Source organism: Pithys albifrons, chromosome 11 (assembly GCF_047495875.1).
Source record: "Pithys albifrons albifrons isolate INPA30051 chromosome 11, PitAlb_v1, whole genome shotgun sequence".
Taxonomy (NCBI): Eukaryota; Metazoa; Chordata; class Aves; order Passeriformes; family Thamnophilidae; genus Pithys; species Pithys albifrons.
This window is the reverse complement of record NC_092468.1, coordinates 3,534,374-3,558,781: the sequence shown is the minus strand read 5'-3', so window position 1 is coordinate 3,558,781 and position 24,408 is coordinate 3,534,374. Positions and strand designations below refer to the sequence as shown.

General features: G+C 46.9%; 1 protein-coding gene across 10 annotated transcripts in view; it reads left to right on the top strand.

Moving 5' to 3' along the window:
• The window catches only part of FARP2 (FERM, ARH/RhoGEF and pleckstrin domain protein 2), an 81,788-nt gene extending 58,103 nt beyond the window's left edge, over positions 1-23,685 (top strand). For 5 of the 10 annotated variants that reach the window (XM_071566643.1, XM_071566650.1, XM_071566649.1 and 2 more), the window contains exons 14-28: positions 3,350-3,528; positions 6,551-6,640; positions 7,739-7,872; positions 8,717-8,798; positions 10,190-10,427; positions 11,223-11,353; positions 12,132-12,200; positions 12,504-12,593; positions 12,961-12,981; positions 13,252-13,334; positions 15,933-16,051; positions 16,822-16,985; positions 19,981-20,088; positions 20,799-20,950; positions 22,075-23,685. In XM_071566643.1, the coding sequence (XP_071422744.1) occupies positions 3,350-3,528; positions 6,551-6,640; positions 7,739-7,872; positions 8,717-8,798; positions 10,190-10,427; positions 11,223-11,353; positions 12,132-12,200; positions 12,504-12,593; positions 12,961-12,981; positions 13,252-13,334; positions 15,933-16,051; positions 16,822-16,985; positions 19,981-20,088; positions 20,799-20,950; positions 22,075-22,165 (1,751 nt within the window). In that variant the 3' untranslated portion in view covers positions 22,166-23,685. Of the gene's footprint in view, positions 1-3,349; positions 3,529-6,550; positions 6,641-7,738; positions 7,873-8,716; positions 8,799-10,189; positions 10,428-11,222; positions 11,354-12,131; positions 12,201-12,503; positions 12,594-12,960; positions 12,982-13,251; positions 13,335-15,932; positions 16,052-16,821; positions 16,986-19,252; positions 19,393-19,980; positions 20,089-20,798; positions 20,951-22,074 lie in introns of those variants that run through there. The other 5 variants (XM_071566647.1, XM_071566646.1, XM_071566645.1 and 2 more) reach the window with 5 other exon arrangements.
• The last annotated feature ends 723 nt before the right edge of the window (positions 23,686-24,408 follow it).

Here is a 24,408-nt window from a genome sequence, read left to right as displayed (position 1 = left end):
AAGAAATATTGGTGCCATTTGACCCTCACATAGCTTTTGTCCATCCCATAATGCTCTGTGGTACCGGGATACTGTTTTAGTTGTCTGTCTTTGAATTACTTGAAGCATGCAGGTGTAAAGCTTACAGAATCTGTACTTAAATTTTATTTTGGCCAACCTGTGTGCTCAAATCTGGCTTTCTGTGTGTGGGAATTGAATTTAGGTTGAAGAGTGGAAATACCCTCTGAAAAAATAACTGGGGAGTGATTCCAAAAGCTTGTTACCATTCTGCTTGTTACCTTAGTGGAAACCAAATGGGGCCTACATAACCAGTATTACTATTTCTACCTAACCAGTATTACCCAATAGCTGTGGAGGGTAGGCCAGCATCCTCACTGAAGTCTGTAGCTGTGCCCATGCAAGCTACAGTGCTTTGGCAATGTTTTATTGATCAGTTTTTAGTTTTTATTTCAGTTATGTTGGTCGTTTTATCAATGTGAGTTTGTTACCTTAAGGATACATGTTTCTAACTACAGAGTACAACTAAGAAGTATTAGTATTCTTTAAGATCTTTGAGTATGAACATTACACCAACCTGATGCAGTTTTGGATATTGCCTTAAGTGTTTCTGTGTGTGATGTGGGAGCAGGAATTTGTTGTGCTCAGCTGTGCCTGAGGGTCTGGTCTGCAGCGTTGAATCCCCATGTAATTGTACAGCAGCCCTGGCTCCTGCTTGCAGCACTTACCAACACCAGTTTGGGGTGTTGTGTGACTTGTAGAGAACAACTTTCCACTTCATGCAGAACACTGAAACATGGAGACATTCCTCTGAAAGAATAATCCCTTTTAATGTGTCTGGAGGATGCTGCCTGCGGGGAAGGGAGGACTCAGAACACCAGTTTGATGTCAGAGGGAATCAGTCACGTGTCCTGATCTTCACATCAGCATTTCTATCTAGTTAGGAGTTTTCTACATTGAACAGCTGTTGGAATGGCTTCCCCCTTTACCATCCTTCCTTGGGAGAATAAGGAATTGCTGTACATCCTACCTGCTTGCCTGAAGTCCCCCTGTGCTGCTCTGGTGAAGAAGACTTGGATTACAAGAATTAAAATTTCAGTCTTGTAATGTCAGCTGCCAAGACACACCATCATACTGGGCTTACATCAAACATTTAATTAAACAAATGTTAGCCAAAAAGCTAACCCAAGCTGCTTTGTGACATTTTACAGTCTTTTCTAGGAAAGACAAGTTTGGGAAGTGGCAGGACGAGGGAATAGCCTTAAGCTGAAGGAGTGTGGTTTTAGATGGGATATTAGGAGTAAATTCTGCCCTGTGAGGGTGGGCAGGCCCTGGCACAGGTTGGGCAGAGCAGCTGTGGCTGTCCCAGCCCTGGGAATGTCCAAGGCCAGGTTGGACAGGGCTTGGAGCACCCTGGGACAGCAGAAGGTGTTCCTGCCCATGGCAGGGGGTGGAACAGGATGGTCTTTAAGGTCCCTTCCAGCCCAATCCATTCTGGAATTCTGTGAACATGCTTCTCATTTCCATCACTCACTCTGGCTTTGGGCAGTGGGGTTCTTGCTTTTGGATGCAGTATTTGAAATGAATTTACCAGCCAGCTTCTCTTGGAAGAGATAAAAGAACAACCTGAAATAGGCAAGCAGTGGAGTTTAGAGCAAGGCACATCCCATTTGCTCTCCCTGTATCTGAGCTTTTGGGCTGTCTGGGAGCAATTCAAGTTACAGATTCTGGAATTTGCTGCTACTTCATGTTGAATTCCAAGAATTAAAAGAAGCTCCTCTCCCCTGCAAGCTCACTGGTTTGAAAGCTGCTGTTTCAGCATTCCTGGCATGTAAAAGCAAACTTCCAATAAACTTGGAAATGTTTGGATAGGTAAAACAAATGCCAGGAAGTGTTGCTTTCCTGGGATGTTGTTAAAAGCGGTGGGAATGGAGAAAATGCTCAGGCAGAAACAAAACTCTGCTCCAGAGCTGGTGCTGGCCTAGTGTATGAATAGTTAACTGCACAGCCTGGATGATCTGAATCTCTTCCAGGTGACCGAGTGCAGCACTGTTTAGCTTCCTGCGTTTGTCCATGTGGAATTCCAGGCTGGGGCTGCCTCGCCCTGGGTGTGCTTCCTGAGCCTGAGCAGCTGCGAATCGAAACCTCGCGACTCCTTCCCCGGCACCCGCACCTCGGGGCTGTGTCAGGAAATGCTGTGTATCCGTGGGGACTGGGGGTTTTAAAGCCTTTCGTGATGATTTCTAAGTAGTCTGGGAATGATGAGTTGGCAGTTTGGGCTTGGCTCCTGATTTCCCTGTTTGCCTTCGGGCAGGTGGTTTTAGCACTTGTGACTTGACAGATCCTGCTGGGGAGCCGAGTTTTGGGGCTGGAGATACTGAACTGCTGGTGCCTGTTTAGTTGCCTCATCTGAGGACACTCATCTGTTTATCACAGGGAGGATCAGAAAAAATGATACGTGAGGTTAGGAGGAATTCTCTGTGTGTAGAGTCATTGCAATGTCTGTCAGCTTTGTTTGATCCCAAAAAGCCAATCTGGAAGGGTGAACCCCCGAGCTGGGGTCTGCACTGCTGAAAAGGGGAGGCTTGAATTCACTGGGGTGGTGCCTTATGTGGCAGAAATCTCTAGAGGATCCACAAATGAAACAATATTTTAAAAAAAGACAACAATCTAAAGCAAAGCAGTACATGTTGCTCCTGCTTGTAACAGGTTTAGCTGTGGATTGTGTTCATCCGGTTAATACCCAGTGCTGCAAAATTAGTTTTCTTGAGATTATTCTATTTGTATATTAGAAGAACCAGAGAACTCTCTTGCATGCTCCCTCTATGTAGAGCAAGAGGTTTTTATCTCCCATTGGACCAATTTTGGAGATTCCCTCATTTCTGAATGTATTTTTAACATACTTTGTCCTCTGGAGGGGTGAGTTGTGGAAGGAGTTGTCCTTGCTTTTCCCTGGGTTGAAAAGTAACTCCCATATTGAGAAGGAAAAATGAAAGCTGTGTTCTTGTCCTGCAGTATAACCCCATGTTGTGAGCTGTGCTGCTGTTCAGCAGCACTTTTTCCTTGACATGAAGCAATTTATCCTTCCCTTAACTCCAGTTGTAGCAGTGTCTGTCCTTACTGTGCTGCCACATAACCCATGGGATGCAGGAAACACCTCCTTTGCTTTGTGGTATACACTGATATCTTGGGATCTATATGCCTTTTTGCTCTTTTTCTTTTGCCTTTTTTAAAATACTATGAGATTGCAGTTCTGGTTTGCCATAACAGTGATTAATCACCTTAGTTGTGCTGTCTTTGAAATAACTTTCTCTCCTTTTCCACTCCATTTTCTTGTTCTCTTCCCACCCAGGCCTCCCCGTGGACCATTCCCAGCTCTCCTCCCTTGTGCTGAAGAGTCCTCTGGGCTTGACCCCGGCCTTTCAGGTGAACTTGAGCACAGCTGCCCAGGGCTCATCCCCTCTGCTGAGTCCTGTCCTCAGCGACGCTGGCGGGGCCCGGATAGAAGATGATGATGAACTGAAGCGGAAGGTAAGACCACGGTGCAGCTGGGAATGATGGTGTCAGGTGAGGAGCTGTGCTGGCACTGCTGAGGTCAGGTGAGGAGCTGTGCTTGCTGCTGAATGCTCATTGTGTTTTATTTTGTGATTGAGCAGATTGGTTTGGTGACTGTGTTAAAAACTGAAGGTTTAGTTGAGTGTGTCTCACAGCTGTGTCAGGAGTCCCCACTGCCCTCCTGGCATCTTCTTGTGTCTTCTTGGCATCACCACTGGGACCCCCTCTCCCTATTTTGGCTGGAACAGTGTGGCAGAGATCTGTGCTGAAAATCTACCTTTTGTACCCCAGAATGGAAATGAGTTCAGATTGGACATTAGGGAAAGGTTCTTCACTCAGAGGGTGGTTGGTTGCTGGAACAGGTTCCCCAGGGAAGTGGTCAGAGCACCAAGCCTGCCTGAAATCAGGGAGCATCTGAATGATGCTCTTAGTCATATGGTTTATTTTCAGCTGGACCTTCAAGAAGCAGGGAGTTGGACACAGTGATCCTCCTAAGTTCCTTCCTTCCCATGCAGTCTCATGGGTTGATCTCACCCTATGTTGGTCCTCCAGGCCATACTTTCTGATCATAACAGGATCTTTAGAGGCATCCTGAGGTGTCCTATCAAGCTGTAGAGGGCCTGAGCTCTGCTTCAGCTTTCACAACAAGCAGGCATCACAGTGAACTCTCTCACAGCCAGTCCCTCATGGGCTTGGTCAGCAGGACTGGCTGTGTTGTTGAAGCTTCCTCTCCATGACTGACCCTTCTGTCTGGAGAGAGGTGGACAGTGCTCTGGCCTTGCTGATGTTTGAGGCTTGCTCTCTGGGAAGGAGGCAAAAATTGCCCTGGCTTTTGCAGGTGTGGTGAGTCTCAAAGCAGGAACAGCTTTGAGTCTTCAGGGTGTGCTCTGTACCTGGGCTGCTTCCCTTTCTGCCCACCAGCAGCACTGGCTGCTTTAACTGGGCAGTCCCCCACATGGTGTGGGGTTTTCCTCACCCCCATGTACAACTCCGGGTTTGCTGCTTTTCTTCCAGTAGGATAGAAAAGTCTGCCTAACAGTAGAGTTCCATGGCTTTTTCTGGAAGGCTCTTTGCTTGCCTTGCCTTGCTGGCAGGCAGGGAGGTTTGTTAATTCTTCTGTACTTGAGAAGGATCCTGACCTTCCATTACAGTGCAGGGAAAGCTCCACTGTCCAGACTCAGTTCCATATGGAGCCAGTGGCCACACTGGGATCTTCAGTTTTCCATGCAGCTTCAAAGAAGAATCCACCTCGTGTGCTGTTAACTCCTGCTCTTCTGTGTGCCCCATCCAGTGTCCTGGTTGTCTTAGCTCTGGCAGGATCAGGATCCTCAGGCAAGGTCATGGGCCCTTACTCTTGGGTGTCTGTGCCATGTCCTTGGGCATCTCCAGACACTCCTCTCCTGGAGACCCCAGATAACAGGGGCAGATTGCAGGATGCTTTGAGAAACACCCATGGTGTGGGTGTGGTGTGAGCAAGTGTTTCCCAGGAAGAGGAAGGTTTACCCAGTAAGTGGGAGCTGAACTGGAGACAACTCACCCAGCTGGCAGCTTCTCTGTCTCTTTTAGACTTTTTAAGGTAGAGTTTGCAGCTTTGGCAGATCACTCCAACTAGTTTCCATAGTTAATTTAAAAATACTTCCAATCTCATTTATCCTTTACCCTGAAAATGAGCAGTGAACTCATTAGCTGCATTAAGGGCTGAACCCAACCCTTTCTGCCTCATTTTGCAAAATTTGGTGTTTTGCCAGCTTGTGTTCTCATTCAGGCTGAAACTAATTTATAAAAGTGAGATCCCAGAAGGGAACTTTTTTATATTGTATTGATCTCCAGCTTGATCAACTCCTGAGCTTTTCAAGGCTTCCATGTCCATTCAGAGATGTTATTTTAAGTGAAACAGACCCAGGATGAAACAAATCATTTAAATTCAACCAGGTTAGATTCCACAGGAGTTTTTCCACAGCTGATGCTGCTGTAATTCCACTTGGATAATCAGAGCATGTTCTGCAAACTCTCCAGCCCTTGCAATGTGTGCTCTCTGCTCTGTGCTGCCACGATGCTGCTGGTGCTGTACTGAAACCTTGAGAAAGATGAGTTTTTTCTGGCTTTTAAAGTCACTGTGGTTTTCTTTTGTTTCACTGGTAGATTTCTTCATTACACAGATTTTGACCAGGCATGGATTTGGCACAAAACTGTGCCACAGCATAGTGAGCTAAGGAGACAGAACAGTATCTTAGCTTGCAATGGGATTAGGTCCTTAATATTATGTGTTTTTCAGTAATATCTATTTTCAGGTTAACTCTGATTTTGGGTCATTGCAGCTGCAGAACATCCCTTAGCATCACTTCATTCCTTTGTGCTTCCATGTCCATTCTGCCTTCCCTTTAAATAGCAGCCCTGGAGCACCCATAGTCAACAACTGCTGCAGTTTGATTTTGGTGTTTTCTTAGCTAATTAATACAATCTGCAAAGGACTTGAGTAAAAGTTGCAGGTGGAATATAACAGTTTTGGAAAAGGACTGTGTTGCAGATCTGCTGTGCTGTGTTTGGTCAGAGAAGTGTTTAAAACCTGGGAACCCTGGAATAACTGTTCCCATAGCTTTGTAAAGTGCTGTCTTGATTTGAAATGGAAGTTCATGTAATGGAAATGTCCAAGGGCAGGTTGGATGGGCCTTGGAGCAACCTGGGACAGTGGAAGGTGTCCCTGCCCATGGCAGAGGGTGGAACAACATGGGCTTTAAGGCCCTTGCAACCCAAACCATTTTGTGATTCTATGATAAGTGCCATATAACTGACATTACTTTGTAATAATCATGATATAAGTATTTTATAGTAAAGTCATTGTTGGGAGTGTGATACTGAATACAGAGATGCCCTGTTTGACATGGGCTGCTCCCTTTGCACACAGCAAGAGGAAATGGGGGTAAGGCTTGAGCTGATGCTCAGTAATAAATAGAGCATTTGTATTTTGCTGCTTGTTGATGGCTGTGTGTCCTTCCAGCGTTACCCCACGGACAAGGCCTACTTCATAGCCAAGGAGATTCTTGCCACGGAAAGGACCTACTTAAAAGACCTGGAAGTTATCACAGTGGTAAGGATGTTTGACTTTCATTCCTTTTTTTTTGCTTTTCTTGACAGATTTGTAGCTGTTAGTTTGGAAAAACTTGGAATTTCTTCCTAATATGTAGCATAATCCATTAGCCAAGTAGCTGTCCCTTGTTCCAGAGCTCCTCCTGTGGGAGAACAGGTACCTTCTCTGGACTACTATCATTGCTTCAGCAGCTCCACCCTGTGCCATCCTGATGACTTAGACAAAGTTCTGCTCTGAAAACAGTGAACAGAGACAAGAAGTGTTTTGCATTCACTTTCAGTGATAGCTGCCAGCTCTGCTTATGACCTGGCCATCATCTCAGTGGTTTTCCTTGGGAAACTTTTATCCTTGTTCCTTTGGATGTGAGAGCAGATGGCAGTTGCAAAGAGCATCAAGGACCCATGGGGGTTTGGGAAATTTTGTCTTGTTTTACAGTTTCATTTTTTTCCTCTTCCTTTTACCCAGAGCAGACAAGTGAGTCCTGGTTTGGGGGACAGTGTGAGTTTCCAGATTTGTTTCTGAAAGTCCCTTAATGCTATTCATCTTCAGTTGAGGTGTTCTCTGCAACTTCAGCAAGCACCATCTCACTCCAATTCCTCCTACAGGCTTCCCAGCACTTCTCCTAAAAGATGGGGGAACACCTGGCACCTCAGAGGATTTTTGTAGTGTCCTGTCCCTGCCAGAGAGTGGGGAACCGAAAGCGATAAAGGGCAGAGTGTGACCTGCAACGAGATGTCTGCAGCTGCTGAGTAACTTGCACAGGGCTCCAAGGTGTATGAGAGCAGTTGTATCTGCATGGGGCAGCCACTGGGTAACTGACTGTCACTCAGCTGTCACCAACCATCCCATCATTGCCTTCAGAAACACACTCATGCCCAGAGCCAGACATGTGTCTCATCTTCCTAAAGTTTCGCAAGGAAACAAATCCCATCTTTCCATTTTTCACAAATTACATCTTCCCTAAATGTTTCTCCTTCCTTTCTGCTGTTTCCCTGTGCATACTTTCTCCTCTCCCATTGCTGCAGGAGCAGGAATTTTTATGCTAACGATGAAGTTGTGAAACAGAGACATTGACGAGAATTCCTGGTTTTCCCGCAGTGGTTCCGCAGTGCAGTTATCAAGGAGAATGCCATGCCAGAGGGCCTGATGACACTGCTCTTCTCCAACATAGACCCCATCTATGAGTTCCATCGAGGCTTTCTGAAGGAGATTGAACAAAGGCTGTCACTCTGGTAAGGGCCTTTTTCTACATCCTCATGTCAAACCCAGACTTAATCGCTCTTTGATCTGGTATTTCTGTATCAATAAAATCAAGGAAAAGTCTTTTACTATATGTTATAAAAAAAATATTAAACACATTGTGCAAAGCCCATTTTCCAAGCTCTGCCTTGTGTATCATATCCTGTAGTCGTATGAATTGTGCATCAGAGCAAGGGTTTTGTACTCACAGAACCATTTAGGTTGGAAGAGACCCTTGAGATTGTCAAGTCCAATTGTTAATATAACCTGGCAGTGTCTCTCAGGCTTTAGAAAAGAGAAGGACACAAGGTCAAAAAATCTTTGTGGTTTTCCCACACCTTCCAATTAATGAATCTCCAGGTGAAAATACAGAAAACAGTTTTTGTAATTAAGATGAGAGTTCAGTTCTTGCAGGACTGTTTATTTCACAGAGCATGTTTTTAGTCTCTTAACCTTGGCATTACTTTCTCCTGACTTAATGTATTATATTACAATATAATTACCATTCAAAAGGAGTGTGAACAAAAATAAATTCAAAAATTCATGTGGGATCGTGTTATTACATTTATTCAGACGTTTTGAGTGGTTAAACTCCCCAATAGACTTTCACACAAATTAATTTCTAGTCCTCTCTCAGTATTCTAAGCATGGCTTTGTGTTTGTTATTTTATACAGCTTCCACTTTAATGTACCAAGTTTCCAATCTGAGCAGTGAAATGGGAATCTCAAATGGCTAAAGATGTGTCTTGAATTACAGAGGAAGGTGGAGGGAGGAAATAGAAATTTCTTGATCCCCCATGTAGGTTGCCTTCTTATTTTCCCCTGTGTGTGTTCCAGGGAAGGCAGAACGAATGCCCATGTGAAAGGAGATTACCAGCGCATTGGAGACGTCATGCTCAGGAACATGCGCCTTCTCAAGGTAAATACAGGACTGAAGAAAGGAAATTTTGGGGTTGTTGAGTCTTCGTTTTGTCAAGGATGAGAGTTCAAGGGTTAGTATTCCCACTAGTCACAGAATCACAGGATGGTTTGGGTTGGAAGGGACCTTAAGCTCACCCATTCCACCCTTGCTGTGGGCAGGTGATCCAGTAGGATTTCTTTGTGCCTCGTTGGTGCTGTGTGTTTTATGATTTCTGCAATGATATGGTAATTCTCCTGGTCCTGGAGCTGTTAGTCCATAACCTGGGAGAAAATGTGCTCCCTGCTTTCCCCTACCACGAGGTCACTGGGAGCTCCAGAGAAAGGACACACAGAGACCACTGGAGAGGGAGAGGAACAAAGAGGAAGTTTATTCGTGTTCAAGGGTTTATATGGACTTTGGAGGGATTCAAACTCACCAATAAGGGACAAGAGGGGAGTCTGGCTTTGGGCCAATAGGGGTAAGGGGATTTACATTCAGTAGGAGAGGGTTTCAGGTAACATAATGTCACAATCTTCCCCCAACCCCCTGAGCTTACAGGGGTATTCTGGGAAGAAGAAACAATGACTTAGCAAAAAAGACATTTCACTTGACCTTCTGTGCATTTAAACAACATTAAAAACATCAGTTGTTAAAGCATTATCAGTGACTGTTGATTCTCTTCACCATGCCATATATTCTCTTCTTTCTCCATGCCATATATTGTGAATCCATCCCAACAGGCAGGGACACTTTCCACCAGCCCAGGGTGCTCCAAGCCCTGTCCAGCCTGGCCTTGGACACTCCCAGGGATGGGGCAGCCACAGCTTCTCTGCCCAACCTGTGCCAGGGCCTGCCCACCCTCACAGAGAAGAATTTCTTCTTAATATCCCATCTAAACCTACTCTATTTCAGTCAATCTTGAAGTAACTTGCAAACAATTATTGTTGATAAACAATTTAGAAAGAAAACATAATACAATAATTGCATGAAGGCTTTGTATCTCTGTTGCTTATTTAGCCACCTACATTTACCTTGACAAAAGGTGTTTGTTGCTTATTCAGCAGAAAAGAAAGGAAAATGATTTCTTCAGCTCCCCTGTTGAGACCCTGATTCATAAGGTTATTTAATTCAAAAATACACATTTTTTTAAAAGCAGATTAGTTTCTTCTGAAAGGAAATCACCTTTACTTTGAGAGAGTGCCTCTGTGGAACAACTACACTTGTGCTGAAGTAGAGGAGTGGCTTGGATGGGAGTGCAGGACTGTGGGGCTGCTGTTTCAACTGCCAGCATTTGGTATTCCCAGCAGGCACAGGCACAGTGCCACCTGGGATGGGAGCTGCCTGCCAATTCCTTTAATTATGAAAGACTCTTTTCCTTGATCCAAGCAATTTGTTGTCTGATTCCACAGGAGTTCACCAGTTACCTGCAGAAACACGATGAGGTCCTGACAGAACTGGAAAAAGCAACCAAGCGCCTCAAGAAGCTGGAGATGGTTTATAAGGAGTTTGAGCTGCAGAAGGTTTGCTACCTGCCCCTCAACACCTTTCTGCTCAAACCCATCCAGAGACTGATGCACTACAAGCTGATCCTGGGCAGGCTGTGCAAGCACTACACGGCGGAGCACCGGGACTTTGCCGACTGCCGGAGTGAGTGAGCCCAGCTCTGCCTTCCAGGCACATCCAACTGTTTGTCTGTGCCCTGGGGAGACAAGAATTAATCACAGAATCATGGAATGGTTGGGGTTGGAAGGGGCATTAAAGCTCATCTTCTTGCACTCTTCTGCTGTGGGTGGGGACACCTTCCACTAGACCAGAATGCTCAGAGTCCTATCCAGCCTGGCCTTGAACACTTATGTTCAATTATGTCCACAAATTCAATGTAAATGGGTTTTTTTCTGGCATTCCAGGAAGTGATTTTTTCATGGTAATGGATCCCAGTGGTTCAAATTGGTCCTGTTCTTATCTCCTTTTTCAGCAGGGAAAAAAGTAGTTTGTTATGAACTCTTTGTCATTTAGAAGTAAAAATAAGGCAAAAAATTCTTGTTTTGTAGTATCAAAAACATACATGGTAAATTCCACTCATGACCAAGTAATCTTTGGCAGAAATAATTGGCTTTGATTTTTTAATTTGCTTCTGGCTACATGGTAAATACTTTTTTATATGAACAATATCTGAGATACACAATGATCTCCAGAAGCACAGGAAGTGCTATGAAGTTGCTTGCTAATCTCTGTTTACCCACTGGCTAGCTCTGAAATACACTTTAACAACTTGGCAGTTGGACTGGGTGGTGATTGTAGGTCCCTTCCCACTGCACTGTTCTGTTCCAAAGCTGGTTATAAATTTCACATCTCAATTTCAGATTGAATTTTCCAGGGGTGAAGTGGGTGGCCTGGGTTTCTGTGCTCTGCTCTGATCCTGTCTTTGCTGGTTCTGTGCAGATGCACTGAAGGAGGTCACAGAAATGACATCTCAGCTGCAGCACAGCCTCGTCCGCCTGGAAAACTTCCAGAAGCTGACAGAGCTGCAGCACGACCTGATTGGGATAGACAATCTCACAGCACCTGGCAGGGTAAGTGCCTCTGCTTAATTCTGAGAGCCTTTGTTGGTTTTATTGTCAAGGAAATGCCTTTGGACCATGGATTTGCCATCACTGGCCCTCTGGTTTATGGGATGACTGTGGAGTCCTCGTGTAGCTGCCTCATAGTAAATCCCATGGATGATGTGACCATCACCTTAGTGATGTCCTGAGGAATAGATCAAAAATGCTTCTGCTCAGACTCTACCTGCAGTTCTGTGTTTCCAGTACAGATACTGGGTACACTGGGGTGTGGTGCTCTGTGTGCTGGTGTGTCCCACTGGATAGCAAATCCACTCCCAGACCTGCTTGTGTCAGCCTGGTGCAGCCTGGGAGAACATAGGGATGGCAAGAGCCACAGCACTGGGCTGTACTGGTGTCTCTGTTTTACAGGGATTTGTGTAGTTCCTGCCTGGTTTTTTGTTTCTTTGTTTTTGATAGATGTATTGGGCATAAGTACAGGAGCATCACACGTGCTTTGGGGATGCTATGGCAGTCACTGCAGTGGGATGTAAGTGTGATAGGTGGAATGCTGCTGTCCAACAGAAATTCTGCTTCTTTCCCTTCTCTTCCTTCACTGATTTAAATGCTGGCTGCAGCAAGGAGTTGATTCATGTCACAAAACAGGAGGAAAAGTGTCATCTGGCCTTTAACAAATCTATTAGTGATCATTGCTGGGCACCAATCAACATCTGTGTGTTCTGGGATGAAAATAAAAATCTTTTGAGCTGGGAAGGATCAAGCTTTGTGTGACTTTCTCTTTCCACTGCAGGAGTTTATCCGGGAAGGTTGTTTGTACAAGCTCACTAAGAAGGGTTTGCAGCAGAGGATGTTCTTCCTGGTGGGTGTTGCTTTTGGCTTTCATAAACTCAAAGTCTTCAACTTTAATTTGTTGGGAAAGTGACTGTGGAACTACTGTCTAGTCAGCTTGGTTCCTTAATGGCACAGAGTTTTAACACAATTTTAAAATTTCCTTGTAAATAATCAAGTGGTTTTAAGGAAAGTTGGCCAACCTGACTGAGAAATGGCATTTTTCATGCATCTACTCTGGCCTTGAAACAGATTGTTAAGGAGATGTCAGAAAAAATCCTTGGTCCTGCCTGCTGCTTTCAGAACACTGATTGTCCTCTTCCTGCCTTTGCAGTTCTCAGATATGTTGTTGTACACAAGCAAAGGGGTCACAGGGACAAACCAGTTCAAAATCCACGGACACCTCTCCCTGCATGGCATGTTGGTAAGTGGTTCCAAGTTGCACCACAGGGTTAAGGAAATGGCTTTGCCTAAGGTATGTTGAGGAATTCCTTCAGGGCAAAAGGACCAAAGCCACAAACAGCTCCCAAGGCCAGTCTCAGCAGCAGCTGGACCTTCATGTGTGTCAAACAGAGCCTGTTCTGCAGGTGATGAGCCTGTTCTTCCACATTAGCAAAACACCACACCTTCTTGTCCATTCATTTTCACACTGCTGTGGGAGACTGATCTGGAAATAGGAATGTATTTGCCCTGGTGTTTTGCCCCCCTGCACACACCTAGGCATATAACCAGCCCTCCTGCCTCCCCATCCCTGTTCTGACAGGATTGTTCTTTCTGTCTTTGGTTTGCAGCTGATAGTGCTCGACCCTCCGGTGAGTAACGAGTCACATCTACTCTGACCACTTTCCCTGCCCTGCTGGATGTGCTGTTGTGTCCCTGCAGTAGAACCACACAGTAGATTTTCATGTAGAGCCAAAATAAACATGGAAATAGGTGGTTTTCATCAAACAGTAGCTGTTCTGCACTTCCCCAGCCGGGTTGGAATCTGTTTTACTGCATTCCCAGCCAGCAAAGGAGGACAGTTTCAGTGTTTATTGGTGTTTACTGAGCAGTGATGAGAAAAATCTTTTCTTTTTCTGCAGGTGGAGGAGAGTGAGAATGAATGGGCTGTCCCACACTGCTTCACCATCTATTCTGCACAGAAGACCATAGTGGTGGCAGCCAGGTAACCTCAATAACCAGGTTCTCCTCAGTTGCCTATGGCTTTGATGGTTTCCTTCTCCAGAAAGTTACTGCTTGACTGGTGCAGTGCCAGGGGGGTGTTTCCTGCATCCTCTAGGCTTCAAAATAAGCCCAGGACTCTTCACAACTCCTTTTTTAGTGTTGAGTTTTGGGAAAGAATAGTTTTTCCTGGACAGATCCCCACAGCATGGACAGCAGGTGAGGAGGGGCCTCTGCCCCCACTCAGGTGAGACTCCACCTGCAGCTCCAGCTCTGGGGTCCCCAGCACAGGAAGGACACAGACTTGTTGGAGTGAGTCCAGAGTAGGCCACCAAGATGATCAGAGGGATGGGACCTCTGTTATGAGGAAAGGTGAGAGAATTGGGATTGTTCAGCCTGGAGAAGGAAAGACTTTGGGGCAACCTAATTGTGGCCTTCATGTACCTGAAGGGATCCTGCAGGGAAGATGGAGAGAGACTATTTACAAGGCCCTGGAGTGACAGGACAAGGGGGAGTTGCTTCAAGCTGACAAAAGGCAGGATTAGAAAGGGTATAAGGGTGGGCAGGCCCTGGCACAGGTTGGGCAGAGAAGCTGTGGCTGCTCTATCCCTGGAAGTGTTGCAGGCCAGGTTGGACAAGGCTTGGAGCACCCTGGGCTGGTGGGAGGTGTCCCTGCCCACGGCAGGGGTGGCACTGGGTGGACTTCAAGGTCCTTTCCAAGCCAAACCATCCTGGGATTTGATTCTATGAACTTCTTCCATTCTTCTCCACTTGAAGTCCCTTCCCTCCTTCATCTCATAAAGCAACTTCACTTTTCTGGAGGAACCTCTGAGGTGAATAATGTGCACCTTGAACTGGTGTCTGATCTAAGGTGGCATTTCCTGTAACAGCGGGGCAGGTCCCTGAGCTGGCTGAGGTGATGGGGGAAGGAGCAACAGAACACAGAGGTTTTCTTTTAGATTTAAGGTGGATATTAGGAAGGAATTCTTGGCTCTGAAGGTGGTGATGCCCCAGCACAGGTTGGGCAGAGAAGCTGTGGCTGCCCCATCCCTGGGAGTGTCCAAGGCCAGGTTGGACGGGGCTTGGAGCAACCTGGGACAGTGGGAGGTGTCCCTGCCCATGGCAGGGGGTGGCATGGGATGAGCTTTGAGGTCCCTTCCAACCCAGACTGTTCTGGGATTCTATCTCACCCCAAACTACCAAAATAACAATAATAACTACCAAATAACAGCAGCCATAACATTGCCATTGTGTTGGTTTACTTGGGAGTTGCCAGTGCTGTCCTTCAAACCACTGCAGAGCACAAAATGAAATCTAAACATACAAATATTTTAGAGACCCAAAAGAATTAAACTCCAGAACATGCAAATTAGTCCTGCAGGATCTGATGGAGGAAGCTGGAAAGGGAGAGAAAAAATTAAAAGCTGACTTGGAGATTAAAACAATCCCTTTTCAGTCAAACCCTTGGGCAGTGAGTTTGGTGCCTTTTTGTTGCTTTCTATCTGAATTGTACTTAGGGTGTCTCCTGTAGCTGGTCTCAGGATCAGCTTTAGGAGGTTTTGTCCTTCTGCAGGTCTGCTGGAAAGGCAGATGGAGTTGGGAATGCTGAGGATGCAGGGTGGGAACACTAAATCTCAGCCTTTATGTAGGGTTTTTTACTTCTTTATGACCTGTTCTTGAAAAATAACCCACACAGAATATTTACAGATCAGGTGTGAAGTGGCACAGGAACCAATACTTTTGATATGCAGATGTGTTTTTTTTAATTCCAGCATAACAACTGAAAATATCCTTTTTTTTTAAGATCAACCTTTTCTCAGCAGATGCACATCAAAAGGTGCTTGAAAGATTCTTAAATTTGGAAAAACAAATACAGCTTTTACCTTGTCATAGCTTTGAAATAGCTCAAAGGTTACCTGTCAAAAATAGAAATTGCTGCTGGGCTTAGACTGACCATGTGTGGAATTTTCAATCTAAATTAAAAACTTTCAGAAAAAAGAGATGGTTACCAAAAAAAAAACCTAAAAAAGAAATGTGGCCCTGTCTAAAGGCACCTCCCACTGTTGCATACCTGTGGATACAGAGACACTGAGGAGCTGTGGATCTCTCATCCTGTCATGGAACCTGTGAGGGGTGAAGGAAGCCTCTTCTTCCTGCACTGTGGGTTTTACTCCTGTGAGATGTGAGATCCCCTCTAGAAGATGGGTTGTCTTTCAGGTTACCTTTTATCCTTCAAAAAAAAATCATTGCTCATACCCCTTCATCCCTTAAATGTTTGATTCCTCTCCTTGAGACCAAAAGCTCCAGAAGGGATATTCTGTGCCCCTCTAGCTGTCTGCTCATTCTCTTTGCTGTAAATCCAAGTTTTTAATGGTTATTTTAGTCTTATTTTGAAGGTTGAGTATAGAGGTGAAGGCTGTATGAGTTCAGTTTCCTCTGTGGAAAGCTCCTGCTTTGGAGGAACTCTAATTTGGGGGTTTTTTGTCTAATGGAAAGGGCCTGCCCCTTGTTGTGGGCAGTGAGCTGTGCCTCCCTTCAGCACAGGGGCACCCAGTCACAGCTCCAGGCTGGTGCATCCCCATTCCCACTGATTCTCTTGCAGCACACGCCTGGAGATGGGCAAGTGGATGGAAGACCTGAATGTGGCAATTGAAATGGCCAAGAAATCTACTGAGAAATCCGAGATGCTTCTGGAAAACTCTGTGTGCAACCGCTCCAACAGTAAGTGGTGTTTCCTGCCTCCTTGGAAAGCAGCAGTTGTCCTGTCCTCTTCACCTTTCCTGCTGGGAATTTGGTGACATAAATGAAGTATTTTTATAATTCATACTGTAATGGAGAGTTAATGGGGCTTTGGTTTTAATCAAGAGAAATATGCTTGTCTTCCTAGACTGATGTTTGAGGTAGCTTTAAATGCAGCAGAGATCCTCCCATTGCAGAACTGTTAATTTTATAAGGTCCTTATTTATCTCTTATTCTCAATTTAACCATGTAGTGATTTTTTCTGTCCAAACTGTGATGCCTTTGGAGGTCAGCTCTTACAGCCCAGTATTCCTGTGCCTGTCTGGTGGTGTTATGGCTGTGCTGAAACATGGAGTATCCCTTCTTCTTGGAGCACTCTGCTGTTCCTCCAACTCAAGATGAAGTGTGGTCATTTTTTTGGTTTGACACAGCACTGAGTCAAACCATTCTGTGATTTTATTCTAGTGGAAGGTGTTGGAATGAGATAAGGGGTTTGGAATGAGGTAAGAGCTAAGTCCCTTCCAACCCAAACCATCCTATGATCCTATGAATCAGCTGCCCCAGGCAGAGTTGAGTGACAAAGTCAGATTGATCTGCTCAGAGTGGTTGTAGGAGCTGTGTAACCCGTTCAACTTGGCATATTTAAATCTGGACCATGGCAAGAGAGAACAGCCTCTCTCAGGACTCACAGCTTCTCTTGCTCTTTGTATTGCACAGTTTTCTTAAACCACTGCCCCGTTCTCCTCCCCCAGGATCCTCTGATGAGGTCTCTCTAGAACAGGAGTCCGAAGATGACATACACTCCTCTCGTAGCTCCCTGGACAGGCAGAGCCACCACCGTGCCAACACCACCATGCACGTGTGCTGGTACCGCAACACCAGCGTCTCCATGGCCGACCACAGTGTGGCCGTCGAGGTACCGCAGGGCAGCGCCCGCCCCGCTCTGCCCATCCTGCCGGGGCCTCCTCCGCCCCCCACCCCTCCTGGGCAGCGTCTCTGTGTGCAGGGGGAGCACAGATCATCCAGCACCACTCACTGCATGCTCGTCCCCTCTCTGCATGTCTGTGTGTCTGTGCTCACACTGCGCTCTCTGTGCCGCAGGGCTTTGTGTCGGCAGGGGCACCAAAGCAGGGAAAGGTTAAAGGACACCCAGGATTATCCTGGGTCTGAGCTCTTCTTTTGGGTTTTCTCCTCCTTGCTGGAGGACTGACCGTCCCCTGACACACCCAGGATTATCCTGGGACTGACCTGTTCCTTTGGGTTGTGTCCTCCTTGCTGAAGGACTGACCATTTCCCAACACCCAGGATTATCCTGGGACTGAGCTGTTGCTTTGGATTGTGTCCTCCTTGCTGGAGGACTGACCATCCTCTGACACTGAGGATTATCCTGGGACTGAGCTGTTCCTTTGGATTGTGTCCTCCTTGCTGGAGGACTGACCATCCCCTGACACCCAGGATTATCCTGGGACTGAGCCGTTCCTTTGGGTTGTGTCCTCCTTGCTGGAGGACTGACCATTCCCCAACACCCAGGATTATCCTGGGACTGAGCTGTTCCTTTGGGTTGTGTCCTCCTTGCTGGAGGACTGACCATCTCCCTACACTGAGCCCTGGTGAGACATCTCTAATCCTGGGCTAAGTTTTGGGCCCCTTATGACAAGAAAGACATTGAGGGGCTGGAGCATGTCCAGAGAAGGGCAATGGAGCTGGGGAAGGGTCTGGAGCACAGGTCTGATGAGGAGCAATTCAGGCTCAGCCTGGAGAGAAGGAGGCCCAGGAGAGACCTTCTCAGCCTCTCCAACTCCCTTACAGGAAGATGGAGCCAGGTGGGGGTTGGACTCTGCTCCCAGGGAACAAGTAACAGGACAAGAAGAAATGACCTCAAGCTGTGCCAGGGCAGGTTTAGATTGGATATCAGGGGAAATTTCTTCACTGAAAGAGTGGTTAAGCATGGGAGCAGTGTGCTCAGGCAGTGTTGAGGTCACCATCCCTTGAAGTGTTCAAAAAATGTGTGGATGTGGCACTTCATTATATGGTTTAGTGGGATTTGGTCAAAGGTTGGACTTGATCTTGAAGGTATTTTCCAACCTTAGGGGTTCTATGATTCTGTAAGTTACCTATCCATGATATTTTCCTTTGGAGATTGGCTCTGCTGTGCTGAGCTCTGGTTGGCTGCTGTGCTGCACCCAGAATTAAGAAGAGGGTGTTCAGTTCAGAAGGAATAAACCTTTGCTGTCCTTCCTTTGCTGTCAGGGCTGAACAGCCAAGTGCCTTTTCATGGCATCATCATGTTAGGCTGAGCAGAGTTGTTTATTATGTCTCTGCTGAGGTGTCCAAGGCCAGGCTGGATGGAGCTCTGAGCAACCTGGGCTAGTGGAATGTGGTCCTGCCCATGGCAGGGGGGTAGAACAAGATAAGCTTTAAAGTTCCTTCCAACCCCTACCATTCTGTGATTCTCTGATTCTTTGGCTCTTGCCATGGCCCAGTGTGGCACTGGTGGGACATTTGGGCACTGAATCCTGCAGTTTTCCAGCCAGGTCAGTTCAGCACTGCACACACTGCTTGCTCTGCCTCTGTGGTTTCACTTTAGGCAGCAGTTTGGCAGGGTAGGACACCTTCCCAGAGGCTGGCATGTTTGGAAGGCTTCCAGTAGTGAGAAGGACCATAAATATTGTGGAGAGAAAAAGGAGGTCACTAAGTGGACAGAAGCAATGGGGCAGCAGGCTGTGGTGCTGCTGTCTGCCCTGCCTGTCTGCCCTGCTCTTGAGAAACTTGTTCAATAGGAGGAGATAAAAGTTTGGCCACTGGAGGTCCTGGATTTTCCTGATACAAAGAGCACGTGGGTCTGCTGGGTAAGGGAAATGCTGTAGATGTGACCTGGGCTTGGGGTCCAGCAGTTGGGCACTTGAGCTGGTTTCTGTAGGAGAGGAAAGGCTTGTCTTTCCCTGCTGATGCCCTTGGGAAAGGCACCATCTGGCAGTTCTGGCCTGGGTAAGGAGCCCACCCTGCTGCAGGTTTTGGGATTGAACCTGTGAGTTGCTGCACTTCTCTTGCTCTGATCTGTTCCGTGTTCTAACAACGTCCTTTTTTTCGCAGTCCTTTTTTCTTTAACAGCCACCTTTCTTGCATCACTTCTCTCACCCTAACATTCTGTTTTTCTCTTTCTCTCCCCCTTTCTCTGCTCAGTTTTCTGCTCTCTTGCTGTTTCTCCAGAGCTTCCTCCTCGCTATTTGCTGGGCCAGGCCCAACGACCCAACACAATCACCCATGTTTGTTGGTACCGGAACCAGAGCCTATCCCTGTCTGATTACCTGTGCATGATCCAGGTAAAGATGCCTCTCACGTTCTGTGCTGGTGGGGAGGAGCCATGGGATGCCCAGAAAAATGTCCTGCCTCCTAACTGCTGGTGTGCAGATGCTCATCCTCAGTGGCAGAGTTGTACTATTGCCTTGTTGAGACAGGATTACCTTCTGTTTATTTCTCACAGAATGGTTCTCTGTTTAAATCTGCCACGTATCCAGTCTGTTTTTTCAAAATACAGAATCTGCACTGTCTTTCCATGCCATAGGTTTCCTTTTCCTCCTGACTGGAGCCAAGGCAGTGGTGTTCCCCTCCCTGCAGCCCATTTCCACACCAGCTTGGCTTTATGTAGCTGCCACATGTTGCTTATCCCCAGCCCTGCCACCCTCTGTTTCCTCTCCTGCTTTCTTTCCCTTTTCACGCAGTGGGTTCTGTGCAGTAAGAAAGGGTGGCTGAGGGGCTGGACCTTGGTGACTGTCACCAACCTGAGGGGCCTTTTACACTGCAGAGCAAGCACAGGAGTGATTGGTGCAGGCAGCCCTGGGTTGTTTACCTGCAGCAGGAGGGCAGCCTGTGGTCTGTCTCACAGGAGTTCTTTTTTCCTTCTGTGCTAGAACCAGCTCTCTGGATATTTGCTGAGGAAGTTCAAGAACAGCAATGGCTGGCAGAAACTGTGGGTTGTCTTCACCAACTTCTGTCTGTTCTTCTACAAAACACACCAGGTGAGCAGGTGTAGGTAAGGGGATGGTGTTTAGCATCACTTGGAGGTCCTTGGCTTTCAGCTCCAGGGGCAGCTCACTGCTGTTTGAAGGACAAGTGGAAGAGGAGGTAATTCATAACAAAGCTGATCTCTGAAAGGCTGTGGGCCCTTCCTGTGGAATTTAATCAGCATTTCCAGTTTTGATGGTACTGACCTTCTGTGGGTCTCCTAATGCAGTGGCTGAGGGAGGTGATGAACTTGGCAGCATTTGGGCAGTATTGGCCCATTTCTCTCCCTTCTGGGCTTCAGCTCAGCTCAACAGACTTCCAGGGATTCCTGCCCATGGTGCATTCAGCACCTGCTTCATAACAAACCGTGTTGCAGCTCAACCTTTTCATGTTATTAGCCCAACAACTGGGTTAGTCTGGCTTCTTGCCTTGAGGGCACATTTCATTTGGGAGGGTTATTTTACCTTTTCTGTCAGATCTCTGCTTGGAGTTCCACAGAAAAGGTGCAGAGAGGGAAGAGGAAGCCCAGGGAGTAGCAACGGGCAGGGGAACAGAAGGTGTTACAAACAGAGAAAGGATTTGGGGGAAGGTTCCATGACAAGCTGTTGGTGGCCTTGCACAGGAGGCAGGCTGCTCCTCCTCCCATCCTCTCCTAACAGAAGTGCCTGTGCATTGGGCTGAGCGGTGTGGCAGCCACTGAGGGTGGCCTTTTGGACTCTTCCAGGATGATTATCCCCTGGCCAGCCTCCCCCTGCTTGGCTACATGGTCAGCTCCCCCGTGGAGGCAGATGGGATTCAGAAGGATTATGTCTTCAAGCTTCAGTTCAAGTCCCACGTGTATTTCTTCAGGGCTGAGAGCAAATACACCTTTGAGAGGTAATTTTTTGTTTTCTCTGTCCTGGTGTATAACTTGCTGTTAACTCAGTGGCTGGCCATCCCAAGAACTCTCTTTCCTCCTAGTAGAGACCTTCCAGCACATTCTCAGGAATAACATTCCCTTCCTCTTCCCACCAATGATATTTGGAGGTCTGTCCTCTGCCAGGGCCCAACTCTGTGTGTGGGAGAGCTGGGTGTGCACTTAGGGCTGTGAGCTGTGCTTTGTGCCAGGGGTCTGGGGCTTCCTTGGAGCCAGGGAGGTACAAGGGAGGAAGGGCTGTGGGATGCTCAGCCACACCATCTCTCTGGGACTCAGATTTCCAGTTTCTGCAAAGATAGATTTTTTTAACTCTTCAATCTCTGAAAGCAGGACTTGTAACACAAGGCTGAGAGTAACAAGTGCAGGGCTGCCTTTCACTTGGCTGCTTTCTCTGTAATTACATTTTATTATTATTCTCTGTAATTGCAATTAATTGCTCTTAGGGTCTTCCATGCAGGGCCCAAACTGTGTGTCAAATGTATGACAAAAAACTTGCTGTTGAAAACCCTTGCACTGAGTCCTGCCATGCAGGGTCCTATTGGTTCTTCTGGAATGTGGTTTCACTGAGGTGTCACAGATGTCCCCCTTCCTTGGGACAGTCACACCCTTGTGAGTACCTTAGGTATCACCTAACTGAGTTCTTAAATCCACTGAGCTCATGTAGTGATTTCAGGGGAAATATGCCTAATTCACAATGGGCTTGTCTTGCTTTTTTCACTGTTGCTGTGCTTTCTTCCACATGAGTAGGGCTGTTACCTAATTCCTAATTTATTGTAAGAAAAGCAACAATTATTATCAGCTTGTTGTCCTTGAAAAACACTGAGGAGAGAACATGGTGAGCTTCTGTGGGAGTTCTCTGGAGCTCCGGGCACTGTAGAGCTGTTACTTGGACTATGGCAACCTTATTCTGCAGGGTATTTACCACATCCCAAGCTGTCCATTTGAAGAGTTAATTTCCTAGAAGATTTGTGAAAGAAAGAAAATGTCTTTTGGGAGTTTTGGGTAAAGGGGTACAGCTCATAACCAAAGGATGAGATTACCTGTGAGTGAGGGGCTGAGCATTTCTCACATCCTTTCTTGGCAGGTGGATGGAAGTGATCAAGAGAGCCACCAGCTCTCCAGCCAGGTCGAGCCTGCTGCTTTCCAAGGAGGAGAAGGACAGTCACACAGACTGATGCAGGGGCAGAGCTGGATCTCTGCTGGCAACACCAGCCAAAGGGGCAGGTGGGAACAGGAGTCTCTGGAGCTGATGGAGCAAAGACTCAAGGAGGCTCGTTTGCCCCGGTGTGGAAGGTGGGAGTGAGGGGGCTGCAGAGGGGGATCACATCCCTTCCCCATGGAAGAGGGTCAAATCTGTTCCAGTTGAACCTACTTAGAGAGAACCCAACAACAGCAGTGCTCTGGTGTGCACACATCATGGGAGGGTTCTTGTTCTGTTGTACCTGTACAGTAACACCTTCACCTGCCCTGAAGGCAGGTGCCACCTTATTTTCACGTTTGGACTGGATGATCAGCATACATGGGAGAAAACCAGCAGCTGCCAATGGTGCAGTTGGCTCACAGCAGTGGGTGCCAGGGCTCCCTGGCCCCCAGACATCACCTGCCCCACGTGCTTGGTGTCTCTGGCTGCACAGCCCCTGTCCTGCTGCCGTCAGTGTCACCCTGCTGGCACAGCCGTCTCAGACCAGTGGGCACCCACAGGTGTGTTAACTTTGCTCACAGTTCTTTCTAAACAGTGACTGCAGCTCTCATGGAACAGCAGCAGTTGTCCAGGAAAGCAGGAGAACCAAACCTCTGAGGTGTTGGTATATTGTGGGTCGGTGCGTGGTTTTTCCTCTGAACTCAATTGCTACTCTCGTATCACAGCTCCCATTTCTTTATCCTGTAGTAGGAATTATGTAAGGCACAGGATGGCAAACACTCCACTCTGGTGTAGGTGATGTTTTCAAGGCATTTAAGCACTACAGAACAAGTCTCTCTGAAAGTCACCGTTGCTTGTGCTTTTGTCATGCAAAGACTTCTTACCTTTCACTTTGGGGTGGGATCCATCTTCTGTTTCTCATGAAGGTGTAAAAGTCACTGGATTCCAGGTGGAGCTTTAGTGTCTGTGGACTCTTATTAAATCTATTAAATCTGAAATGTTCGCAGCTTGTTCTGTTTTTGCAAAGCTGTCACCTTTGGGTGCCTCCATGCAAGGACTGATACATGCCAAGTGCCACGAGATGCTGTTGGATGTGGCTTTGATGGACTCTGGGGACTCTGCTTTGTATTATTAGATAGAAAAGTGCTTGTGTATTAGCAGAAGGAACGAGGCAGTGGTGCAGTGAAAGCCAAAGGAAAGTGTTGCATGTTGTGAGGATGAGGAAGGTGGAGGTCCCTGTGACACCAGGAGCGACAGAGGCCAGCACAGGCATTCAGGTATGGTCTCAAACCTGTGTGGGATGAGCACTGCAGGGAGGGGGAATCCACAGGGATTTTTCTCACTTGGCATTTGCATTCTGGAGTGACTGCAGATCCAGCCTTTGCCACCGCTGTCACAAAGACCATTGTCCCATCTAAGTTAAATGTACTTAATTTATTAGCATCTTCATTTATTGTTTTTTTAATTACCTGTTTTAGGTGTTTTCATGTGGATCGATTAGACATGTTATACTGTGGCTGAATATGACTGTTCAAAGTAAATAGCATCTTGATATAAAACTCTCTCAGCCTCTTATTCCTGAGCCCACCATCCCCTGGCCAAGTTACTTCAAGTTTTCCAAGACTGGTTCTTGACTCAGCCTGCACCAAGTGCTGCTCCATCCACAACCAGGATGGAGTGGAGGAGGTGGAAGAGTCATCTTTGTGAGCTGCCTGTGAGTGCCACTGGACTGCGTTGTTTTTAACCAGCTGACAGAGCTTGTTTGCTCTCAGTGTCAGCCAGACTTTGGTTAAATTACTGCCAGAAATCAGCTGTCAGTCTCTAGCAGGAGGCAGCACAGATCCTAACTCACACACACTGGGTGTTACAGGAGACAGAAGGAGCTGTGGAAGCTGTGCAGGGGGTAGACTGGGCTTTTGGATGCTCTTGTGGAGAATCCAGTGGAGTTTCTTCCCCTTTCCCACCCCTTCCCACTTATCTTTCCAGCTCATAATGTAGGGAACACGGCCTTAGGCTGTAACTCCAGGAAACACTTTCTGACATGTAGAGAAATGATCAAAGGACACGGGAAGGACACACCCTGAAGGTGTTGGAACACTACTGGTAGGGACTCAGATGGCTAATCCACAGGCTGTTGGAACACTTATGCTCTATCTTCCTGTCACCTCTTTGCAGCAGACAGTACTGTCCCCATTCCTGTTGCAGCAGAGATGCAGTGAGCAAGTCCTCAAGATCTGTGGCCTGTCAGTGGATGATCCTTTAGTTGGTTCTGTCTTG